Source organism: Lolium rigidum, chromosome 1 (genome assembly GCF_022539505.1).
Source record: "Lolium rigidum isolate FL_2022 chromosome 1, APGP_CSIRO_Lrig_0.1, whole genome shotgun sequence".
Taxonomy (NCBI): domain Eukaryota; kingdom Viridiplantae; phylum Streptophyta; class Magnoliopsida; order Poales; family Poaceae; genus Lolium; species Lolium rigidum.
Window position 1 is genome coordinate 125,782,812 of NC_061508.1, and position 11,999 is coordinate 125,794,810.

Here is an 11,999-nt window from a genome sequence, read left to right on the forward strand (position 1 = left end):
CGACCCGCTGCCGAGACTCCGTCCGCCGCACGACCCTCTGTCGCATTGGTTCCGGCCACACCCTGCCGCGAAGAATCCGTCCACCACACTCGATAAAGCTTAGTGTTCCTCTGCCAAGAGTCGATAACTATTTACTTTTCCCGCACTCGATACCTAAGGGTTGGGCCGCACAAACTAACCTTTTGCACATCATCACCTCCACGCGGTTAACACCTCACATGCAAACGCTCAAGTAGCTTACTCTGCCTAAACTTGAATCCTTGAAAACTTTAATCCAATTGCAGCCCAACTGACAACTTGGTAAGACACATAGACCAAGGACGTCAGGTTAACGAAAAGGCCTAGCGTAGAGTGCCAACACGCTGAGTCTAATCACAACGAACTATACTATAAGCTGCAAAGGCGATATTTTTGAAGTGACAAACACTTCAGAGATCTTGACATTTTCCACAGTTTACACGAAGGGCGACTACTAGGACCGTAACTATCCTCCTCGCAATGACACACACCATGAGTCGAGTCATATGCTCGGAGGCTACTCCCATCAGGAGCAGGCGGATGCAAAAGCACCCAAGTACTTCGTTCCATCACCAATGATGTCAGCTATACCGAGCCACTTTATCGGGTCCTCTAATGAAGTCGGCAGCAATTGTTTGCGCCAGCCAGCTCATGGCCCAAGTCGAGTACCTCCTTCAGTGCCACGAAAAACGAGCCTATGCACAACTACAAGTACCCAACATAGCCTCGGGGGCTACTTTCTTCGGGAGCGCTAGCCGCGCACCCGATAAAAAAAGACGGCACACATCATCGTATAGTATTAACAAGTCTTATCGAGTGCTCGCAACTCGACTTATTAAACTTGTTTTTTTGAAGATGCATCTTAAAACAAAGGTATTTGCATGGTATCTTCGTCGATGTGTGATTCTTAGTGAAGATAACCTTGTAAAACGCAACTGGCATGGTTGTAGGAAATATGTGTTTTGTCACGAAGATGAGATAATAAAACACCTTTTCTTCAGTTGTTGGGTTGCTAGATCTATGTGATCAATCATTTAGATAGGGTCTACCTTATATCCACCTCGTAGGATTGCAAACATTTTTGGCAATTGGCTAAATGGGTTGATTCTAGGTACAGAACTATTATCAAAGTGGGAGCGATTGCGGTAGCAATGTCGCTTTGGCTATGTTTTAATGACAAAAATTCCTCTATCTTGCAGGTTATTTACCGGTGCACAGCTTTGCTCCGTTCATGATCTCCACTTCAGCGTTTGGAAGATCGAGACGTCTTTACGGAGGTATCTACACGGTTGGTGCTGGCTACTGAGTTTATTTCCTAACATGGGTGGCTGCATAGTCGGAGGATTGAGGCCAACGAAGCTCTATAGTAGTTGGCTTTTTTTTATATCATTCTTTGTACCTCTTTTTGCTTCATACTGGAGTTTTAAACGGTTGTGTGCATCGTAGTTATGCAGAGGCTGGGTGTAATTCTTAAAACTTTTTTGAGTAATAAAGCACCCCTTATCAAAAAATTAAACTCGTTTTCTGAACGAGCTAAAATAGAAACTTGGCTCAGCTTATTAGTGTCCGTGCTCGGGCCGAGCCATACCGAGTTTTTGAGTATTCATTAAGCTTTTCATCCCTACTCCATGGAGCTCGGGAGTCAAATTGAGGCACTCATAATTTCCCCCGTTACATGCAAGTTCACTATCGCGCGTCCATGATTTCACCCGCAAGGGGTATCCGACTTAAGAATTTAATGTCAATGTGCTTGATCTTTACTTCTTTATCTCTATGTGATTTGTAACATATTTTACTAAATTGATGAATTAGTCAAGCTCATTCAAATATTCAAACTGATGGAAAGAGGCTAGTCAAGTACATGTATAGACTATTTTAGTCCTTAAACATGGGTTCGATATGGGTCGCGAATTATTTCCTTTTAATACTACATTGGCAGAGTTTTCAACTTGAGACCTCTTAACCCTAATATCATATATCAAATTAATGCATTAGCCAACTCAAACAAAGATCTAAACTGATGAAAAGGGGCTAGACAATATATTTCAACATATGTGTGTCAAACAGAAAAGGCTGTTGTTAAATGGGCGAATTTGGCATAAAGGGAGCGGAGAGAATTATGTTGCTTTGATTCTCGAGGAACAAAAGCGGCTTCAGGCAGCATTTTGATGCGTGACCAGCGGCTGAGAACAAACACTCACACACGTACAGTATTCATCATGGACATCATCGATATAGTGAGGTGAACATGCAGATCGAAAAGGCACTTTCTGTCAACCTAGCTAGCAGTGTTTGAGTGCAAAACTCGCAGAGCTTGGGCTACAAGGTAGATTGAGCATATATAGTACGCAGTAGTAGTTGTATAATGTCTGGAGCCGCATTTCCCCCGGCATATTCCCAAGGGATGAAGCATGATACCTTGCAAAAGGGCAGAGCCTAGGATTTCCCTCTGCCTTTGTGCAGTAGAAGCACTACTAAACAATTTATAAAGGAAGGAGCTCAGCTTCGCATCGTGCCCAATCTTGATGGTCAAGGTTGTTTCACTCTTTACTGCTTTTCAAAATTTCATACGGTACTATAGCCCACGTAATACGAGAGAGTTACAGACATAAACATCACATGTGAATGTTACTAGCATTGCATCTATTCCCTGTTTCCCAATGAATGCAGTACCGTTTTCAGTTCGAAAACGGGCAGTCCCTCAAATTCCCAAAAACCTGAGATTCAACATGACCACAGTCTCAACAGCATTAAGTCGATGATGGATCACTAATATGTTATGAAAGTATAAATGCATAAAATCCAATAGAATTTAGATGGCACGAAAAGTACTTTGATGTAAACCGGAAACATACACACAAGACTTATAAATATCTAATATATGTCAGGAAGTCACGATTTCGCTGTCCATTTAGTACTAATTATTTCTTGGGCGATACTCATATATAACCACCCAATGATGATCTTTTCATCATTTGTAATCCCATGAATCTCAATCAGATCGAAAGTTTTTCACCATCCACTTACAAAGAATTATTTCGCAGTCGCTTCACTAATAGAAAATTTATATTTGCATGTTTAACTATTAAAGCGTTATGAAAGGAATATATTCATATTAATATAACAAGAGTACAAATTAAACATATCTCTTGCAGTGTATTAGGTCTCATAAGAAATCGATGAAAAAAATCAACACACGGTATAAAAACTTTAGAGAACATTCAAAATGCACATGAATATGATTCACCAAAAGTTGGTAACTAAATATAAGAAAAAAAAAGTAAAATAGAATCCTGAAATTATGACAAATCTTATCAGATGGAGGAAAAATAGAACTCTATATTAATATATATTGTATTAAATAACTCCATATATATTCTGAAATAAATTATGTATGAAAAATAGCATATGGGTTTATGTAAGAAATAAAATCTAAAAGTAAAACATCAAATAATAGTTGGCAGGTTAGCCAACTTGTTGGCATCTGATAGCAAGCGATATGTAATGAGAGAAGAACAATGTGAATGCCTTTCATATATCAACATGAATGTCACTAGCATGTAAAAGCGAATATATGTGGATTATGAAGTTGCAATAAAAATGGACTTGTGCATCAATTGATGCAGAGGCCGGGTATGCCCCCTTTCCGAAGAAAAGAAACGAAGTGATTGAGTTCACAATATGTGAAAGCGTCCGAGAAGCAATTGCTTTAGAGAGTATACATGCACACACACATAAGAATCACTTATAAAACTTTCAAATCTGGTAACAAAATCAGGAGAATGACAATGTGCCATGTGCAAATGAGTTTATCCACGAAAGAAGCAAAATGAATATAATGTGGCTACAACATTACTTAGGCTCGTAATTGCGAATGATGTCAATATTCAGTGAAACATATGTCAACTCAAAACATCACGAGCAAGATATGAAAAGAGATGTGAAAAGTGAAGAGAAAATATTCTTAAAATATTTTTTATAAAAGTTATATCGATAACTACATTGCTTTACATGAGCATTGAGCCGGACTGCAACATGGAGTAATCAACACACATGTTTGTAAAACAAAACTAAATATGAAGAGTTTGTTCCAAAACATGTTACTTCCTTCGATCCAAATTATTTGTTGCAGATGTAGATAAAATATTGTCTAAAGTCTGTCCAGGTTCATTGAATTCGCAGCAAGTAATTTGGATCGGAGGGAGTACTACCATATTAATTCTTCTCGACCAATGCAATTTTAACACATGCCCTTTCAGATGACAATATTTCCTTCCTCATCTGGATTGGACTAACCGCTGACAATTCCCACATCAACCACTTGCTAGCCAACTGACATTTGGTTTCACAAATTCACAGTGACCAATATTGTTGAGATTTAGGTTCATTAATTGGCCGTTTATTTTCAGGACCCAAATTTAAACGGGGTATGATCTTACACATAGACTGAAAGCAAACACGGACATTCACCCCCTTTTGTCTCCAGGAGTACAGCTTAAAGGCAAAACGTACACACAAGACACAACCTCAACAAGAAAGGTAAAATGATAAAGGTACATCGATCATAGTACTAGGTCTTCAGTGCTTGCACTGCATGCAGAGCTCGAAGCAGCTGCATGCGAGCATGCATGGCCTTTTGCATGCGTACGTAGGCGTAGCGCGCTACACAGGCACCGTCCGGTTGTACCCCGTGGCCTCGGCGCCGATGACCTCGTTTTCGCCGGACATCTCCTCCAGCGACTTCCCCTTGGACTCCGGCACCAGGAACGTGAAGAGCAGGCCCAGAAAGTTGCAGCCGGCGAGGATGAAGAGCGAGTTCCGCACGCCGATGCCCGGCGCGTAGCCGTGGTCGGTCTTGCTCGGGTCGGGGCTCTGCGCGAGGTACAAGAACCCGAACCCGCCGGCGATGGCGCCCAGCTTCCCCGACGCCGCGGAAATGCCGTGGCATGTCGACCGCAGCCGGGCCGGGAAGATCTCCGCCGGCACGATGAAGGTGGTGCTGTTGGGCCCGAAGTTGGCGAAGAAGAAGGTGAGGCCGTAGAGGACGATGAACCCGACATGGTTCCCCGGCGCCGTCCAGTGGTGATACGGGATGGCCAGACCCAGCATGAACACTCCCATGAAGAAGAAGCCCATGACCTGGATGGCGAACCGCCCCACCACGTCGATGAGCGCCACCGTGAACCAGTAGCCCGGCACCGTGCCGCACAGCGCGATCAGCGTCTGCGCGCGCGCGATGCGGAACACCTCGTCCAGCGCGCTCATCGTCGCGGCCTTTGGGATCCATCCCACCGCGCTGAAGATGTCCTTCTGGAACAGGTTCTGGGAGTAGAAGGCCACGTCCAGGAGGAACCACGTCGCCGACGTGCCCAACAGGTGCAGCCCATGCCTTCTCAAGAACTCGCCGGAGAAGAGCCCGAATGCCGCCGACTTGTTGTTAGTGGGCGGGCCCGCAGCCTTAGCCTGCTCCTCGGTGATCTCCACCTGCAGCACCTTGGACATGTCGACGGCGGCCTGCTTGGCGTTCTTTGCCACGAGCGCCGTGTACCGCGCCGTCTCAGGCATCTTGGTGCGCCAGTAGTACGTCAGCGCCGCCGGCAGCGCTCCCAGCATCACAATGATCCTCCACACGAAGTCGGCTTGCGACGGTGTGGAGTTCACGGGGTCGACGTCGTAGGCGGGGGCCGGGAAGAGGATCCTGAAGGAGGAGGAGACGATGATGGAGACGAGGCCTCCGGCAAGGATGCCGAACCCCTGCATGGCGAAGACGGCCGCGATGAAGGCGCCGCGCGTCTTCTTGTTGGCGTACTCGGACATGATAGTGGCCGACAACGGGTAGTCGCCGCCGATGCCGAAGCCGAGCCAAAAGCGGAAGAAGCAGAGCGTCGCCATGACAGAGGCTGGGGTGTGGCCGAAGGAAAGGCCTGACGCGACGGAGCAGAGCACCATCAGCATGAGCGTCATGCCGTAGACTTTCTTACGGCCGAGCTTATCGCCCAGCCAGCCGAAGAAGAGTTGCCCGGAGAGTGTGCCGATGAAGGCGACGCCGTTGATCGCGGAGGCGACGTGCGGTGGGAGGCTCCCTGGAGTCGGGGAGCCGTCGACGTGGTAGTAAATGCGGCCGAGGAGCTTGGTGACGAGAGAAACGCAGAAGAGGTCATAGGCATCGGTGAAAAAGCCCATGCCAGCGACCACGATGGCGGTGAAGTGGTACCATTGCGTCTTGGCAACGTCGAGCGCGTTGAGCACCTGCAGCTGCTGCTCCCCAGCCATTGCTGCCGGCTCTCTGATCGAAGCTAGCCATGGATCGCAAGACATTTATAAGGAAGGAGAAACGGAATATCCGACCAAATATCCGTTGATTAATTTGACCGTGTGGTGTGTGTGACAGTGTTCTGGTGGCAATGCTCTGCCTGGACGGCTGTTGTGGGCTAGTAAATGAGCTGTTTTTTTTTTGCTTTGCTGCTTTCCTAAACATGCTTTAACTAGATTTTTGTTTTCAAGAAGGGGAAAGTAGATGAGATGATTCCCTTCATTTCCTTGTAAAAACAGAGACAAGAAGAAGCTATTAACTTCTGGTGATGTGAAAACAGATCATTACTTGGAGAGGCAATTTAAGCGTTATATTTCCAGGTGGGCAATAGAGTAGTAATGGGTGGCAATGGATTAATTGCCATGTCTTGGTGCTAAAATTGGAGCCAGTTCTCTTTCAAAATGTTTGTATCTGCTCCGACACATATTGCTTGTCGCAGATTTTGTACAAAAGTTATACTAAATATGTGACAAGTAATATGCGTTAGAGGGAGTAGAAGAAACTTATTTAAAGGGTCTTGTTTCTGAATTACACAAGAGTTTGAAATATATGCCACCTGAATGTTTGTAAGGGTTGCAAATGAGTCAAGTTTGACCGAGTTAGACTAGGCTCGGCTCATCTCATATTATAATCCGAGCGAACTCAAATTGAGTGGAGTTAAACATCGTGCAGCTTGAAGCCATCTCGAGTCGACCTCAAGCTAGTTTCGAGCTAAACAAGACAATGAAAAATCCTATATGCGAACACAATATTTTGACCAAGGTAGACCATATCAACATCATAAGAAATTCTAAATATTGTTCCACTCAATATAAATTTCGGCAAAGTAGCTTGGTTCATTCTCTGACAATCCAAAGACTTCGCCGAATTTTGCCAAACTTTCGTTGAAAAACAATAGAGATCAAGTATATATCATAGGCCAGACCACTTATTATGTTAGTACCTAAATTTTCTATGCACCTAATTAACCTACCAGATTTTCTTACATATACAAATAACAAAAATATAATCCATAACTTTTAAGGTAACAAATTATAGTATTTCCTTTAATATATACTATAATCATTGTAATATTTATATTATTTCGAGCTGCCAAAGTAAAATCGAGCGAGCTAGTGTTGACTCGAGATCAACTCATTCTTCAATCTAGTTATATAAGACACTCATACTCAACTCATTTATTTTCCAGTCGGTTTTGTGCTGAGCTAAAAATCGACGAGTTGTTCTTGAGTTGCTCATGAGTCTCAAGCTTCTGTTGCAACCCTATTTGTAAGGAACCTAATGCCACAATCACTAGCAACCAAACGTAGTAATGTATGTTGTGTATCATCAGGTCTCAACTTTCAGTAAATCAAAAAATTTAAAATTATAAAATAATCACCTCTCCAACCTTCAGAAAATCAGGCCTCCAATTCTGAAATAATCATATATGGTGCTCTTTTTTCAAGAAAATACAAACCTCGCAGTATTGAAGAATTATATTTTGGAAATTAAGGATGAGGTTTCCAAAAAATCTGGGAGAATGCAATGTTTTTTGTAGTTACTGTAGTCTCGTATACACAAAAATTTGCAATTACTCATCTATTGCCGGAATTTGGATTTATTTTCTCGATGGAAATTAGATTTGGATGGATGAGTGTATTTAAGAAATATTGTAAACCAATAATATCAGGTTGTCCCATACAATCTACATTCGACCATTCTCACCCCCATGCACAATCAAGTAGGAATATCGCTTTGGAGCTGTGCAGTTCAAGTTCTTTTTCCAGGAATGCACATGACAAAAACAAAGGGTATGAAACCGATATATCTGTTGAAGGCGATCCAACTGGTCCTATTTATTAAGTTGCAATGGCGAGTATATTTGAACCACAAAGAGTTGTATAAGTTGGAAAATGGAGATTTGCTCGTGGCATTGGCCGTCGTTTCCATTCTTTAGCCATGTCTCTTGATAGATACTATCCATGTGTCTTTTATTCTTTATAAAAAGTCTGAAAATGCATTGCGACTTCCTTTTGCATTCAAGTAGATAAGAGAAGTTTGTGGGATTCTAGTATCTAGAACACGAAATAGATAGAGCGAATAAAAAAATTGAAATAACCAACATTTGCCGCCAGACGAAAGGAATGAAACATGTTGTGTCTGTTTCAGATCGAGATTGTGATGTGTGATGAACGCAGCTCGGTTTTTCCAGTAAGCTAGGCAGGCTAAGGGCTAACGTGGTAGTCATTATGCTGACATATAAGTTATCCAAAGGAGAGTTCGAAAACTCGCGATTCGAATCTATCCGATCTTTATTTTTTTTGCTCAAATAACGAAGAAAATTGGTCTGAAATCATCCTTTAGGAGAGCAACTGAAATACATAGTAAAATATGGTCATGATGTAAACTTTTTATACGTGACGTAGAACATAAGTTTATTTTTTATTTTTATGTAGTTATGAGTCATATATTAAGTTTTTTCTATTGATTTTTCCACTGTAGGTCAATACAAACGTAATTATTTGTATACGAAATATTAATTATGAATGTAATAATCTAAAAGTATCATGGGTGTTGTCGTGTAGAATAACTTTTTCTACACTCCGGGTGCTGAATAGCACGTAAATAAAAATATGAAGATCTTCAATACCAAATCAATTTCAATAGATCACCATAGATATATATTCAAAATTTATTTATTCATATTATAGTCGTTGACATTCTTTCAATATATTTGGTCAAACTTAGCAAGCTCTGACTTTGTACTACATTTATATCCATGAAATTATTAATCAATTTTTTTATATATTCAGATTTGGCGGTGGGAGCTTTCAGCACTGGGTACAATTTTTTTATACTTGAGAAATAATTCATAAAAATTATACCGTTCAAAATTTTATTTCAATCTGAATTCAAATGTTTAGCCTTTACAACACATAACATACATTTTATTGCCCAAAATATTTGCCAAGTTAAACTTTGAAAAGCGTGTGCACCATGTAATTGTAAACAGAGGGAATAGCCTATTTTCACCTGATATGCCCCTGTGGTGGTGCTAGAAGAACAACTAAGGGTCTGTTTGATTCAGAAAATCTGAATATATAGAAAATTTGTAGAGGGTGAGCAGATGACCGTTAGGAGACAAGCGGGCGTTTCGGGTGGCGATCTCACCACCCCAATGCCGGCGACGGTGGCGCCGCCGTCCGGGGCGCCGGATCGTGTTCCGCTGGTGTTGGAGGCGCTGTGTGGGGTCTCTGGCTACTCGTCTGAGCGGTCCATCGGGGGCCGTTTCTGGGCGTTGCAGTCGGAGGATGAAGAAGATGGTGGGAGTGGAGAAGAGGAGGTGGAGGAGTCTGCAGATGAAACTTCGTCTGGCCGTGGAAGATATAGCTTGGCTTCCTTGTGCCACACTCCATCGCCGTTGCGGGATGCGGACCTTGTGGAAGGTTCATCGGAGCTGAACCATCGGCAGTTGAAGAGGCTCCGACGGCGGGAGAGTCAGCATTTAGCGGCTCGAGCGGCGCTTTTCCTCTCGTCAGACGAAGGTACGGGCTCCTTTTCCTCCTCGCTGTTGGACAAGAACTCAAGACCAGTTGGTCACATGAACTTGCCGGTGATTGAGCCGTCAGTTTTTGTCGACAAAACCGTGGAAGGTTGGACGTTGGTTCGTCGGCGGCGTTGGTCGCTGGCGTCCGCCAAGCAGGTCCGTGATCCGGAGATTACGGTTAATTCGAAAATGCTGTCGATGGGCCAAGACCGGTTGCGGGCTTGTGCACAGAGACCAAGGAATCGTTCTGGCCCAAAACGTTTGGTTGGACCATCTCTCGATCTTTCGGAAAGCGATCGTTCCAGGATAGCCAGAGTCGGTAACGCGACTGCTGGGTTTGCGTTTCGAAGAATCCTAGGGTTAACCTGGAAGAAGTGTGAGGCGGCGGCTCCAGTGATCCGACGTCGCACAGTTGAGGTCAGCATGAGTGGAGATGGTGGCCGGGGATTCATCCATGGGCGAGGAGGTTTTAACCCTGGCCGGGGAGGGTTTGGCGGCGGTCGCGGGAACCATGGCGGCCGCGGGGACTATGGTGGTGGCCGCGGCGACTTTGGTGGTGGTCGCGGTGACTACGGCTTCGGCAGGGTACGCGGTGACTATGGCAATGGTCGTGGAGGTTATGGCGCCGGTCGCGGTGGCTATGGCAACAATCGCGAATATGTGCCGAGAGGTAGGTACGGTCATGGGACTGGACGGGGCAATGCTGGCTATGGCGGCGGGCGTGGTCACCAGGGTAATGGCTTTGGTGGCTATGGAGGAAATCGCCAGTTTGTGCAGGGGGAATCAAGTGGATCGGCAGGCTCTGGTTCTAATGGCAATTGGGACAACTCTCGATACGGAGGGAATCAGCAGAGGTGGAGCACAGGGCGGGGTGGTGCTTTGGTCAATCGGAATAGGGGACAGGATGTGGAGGGTCCTCTTAGAGGAGGCATTGATGCTGAGCTCTTGCAACAAACTGTCCAGGCGCTGGTGGCGGCTGTGACGGCAGCTACGAAGACAAAGGAAGTACCGGCTGGGCAACCTTCGGCGGCTGTGCAGGCTTTGGAACCGGCTTCCGTTGTGTCTGAGCCTGTTGAGGCTACGGTTGCAGGGCCTAGCTCGTCGGCGCCACAACCTTTGGGGGCGACGCAGGCGATACCAGAAGGTTCTCAGGTTATTGCTAATGATAATGAGAATGAGGGTCAGGGGGCTACTAAGAAGAAAAAGGAAGATAAAACGGGTTGTTTTCGGTGCAAAAAACCGGGGCATTATATTGATGATTGCCCTACACCTTTCTGTGATATCTGTGAGTCTATCCATCATATCACATCTGCTTGCCACCTGCTAAATGCTCCAAAACCAACTGCGATTCTTCATGGGTATGCTAATGAGGGGCTTATGTTTTTTGAGCTTGCATGTGGTGTGTTCAAGGCTAAGGCAGAAAATCCAAAACTGGCAAAGGTAACTGTTGATGGTGTGACCTTGACTATTCCAGAGATTATAGAACAGCTCAAGAAAATTGTTCCTTCTCAGAAGTTTATCTGGGAGGTTTTTCATCTCAAGGACAATATTTACAGAGTTAAGCTTCCTAGTAAGTTAGAAGTCCAGCGACTGAAGAATTTTGACACCTACATTTGCACTGACAAGGAGGCTTGTTTGGCTTTTGATTCATGGTCTTCTGTGGAGGAGCCCCTATACATGCTTCCAGAGGTTTGGGTTCGTGTTTCGGGGCTGCCATCGGATGTTAGATCGGACTATCTAACCTTATGGGGAGTGGGAACTTTATTTGGTAAAACTCTGGATGTGGATATGGCTTATACTCGAAAGAACAAAGTGCTCAGAATCAAGATCGGATGTTTGGATCATAGACTTATTCCCGCTGATAGTGATATGTTCATCAGGAGAGGGTTCTATAAGTTACGCTTTGAAGTGGAAATTGAGGAACAGTCGCAGGAAGTTATTATGGTGGATGCAAATAATGGTTCTGATGGAAATAATGGGGATAATCAGGGTGAAGAGAAGAATGGAGATGCTAAGGACATAGACATGGATAATAAGGAAAAAGATACAGAGGCGGCACCTAAAGGTAATGATCAAGATGGATCAAATTCTCATAATGGAGGGGAGGGTATGCAAGAACAAGGGGATTTTTTAGAGGCT

General features: G+C 44.3%; 1 protein-coding gene across 1 annotated transcript; it reads right to left on the minus strand.

Annotated features, from left to right (window-relative positions):
• Positions 1 to 4,680: 4,680 nt before the first annotated feature.
• On the minus strand, positions 4,681 to 6,291 carry LOC124681891 (inorganic phosphate transporter 1-6-like). Its single transcript, XM_047216672.1, has one exon. The coding sequence runs from the start codon at positions 6,289 to 6,291 to the stop codon at positions 4,681 to 4,683; it is 1,611 nt and encodes a 536-aa protein (XP_047072628.1).
• Between the last annotated feature and the right edge of the window lie 5,708 nt (positions 6,292 to 11,999).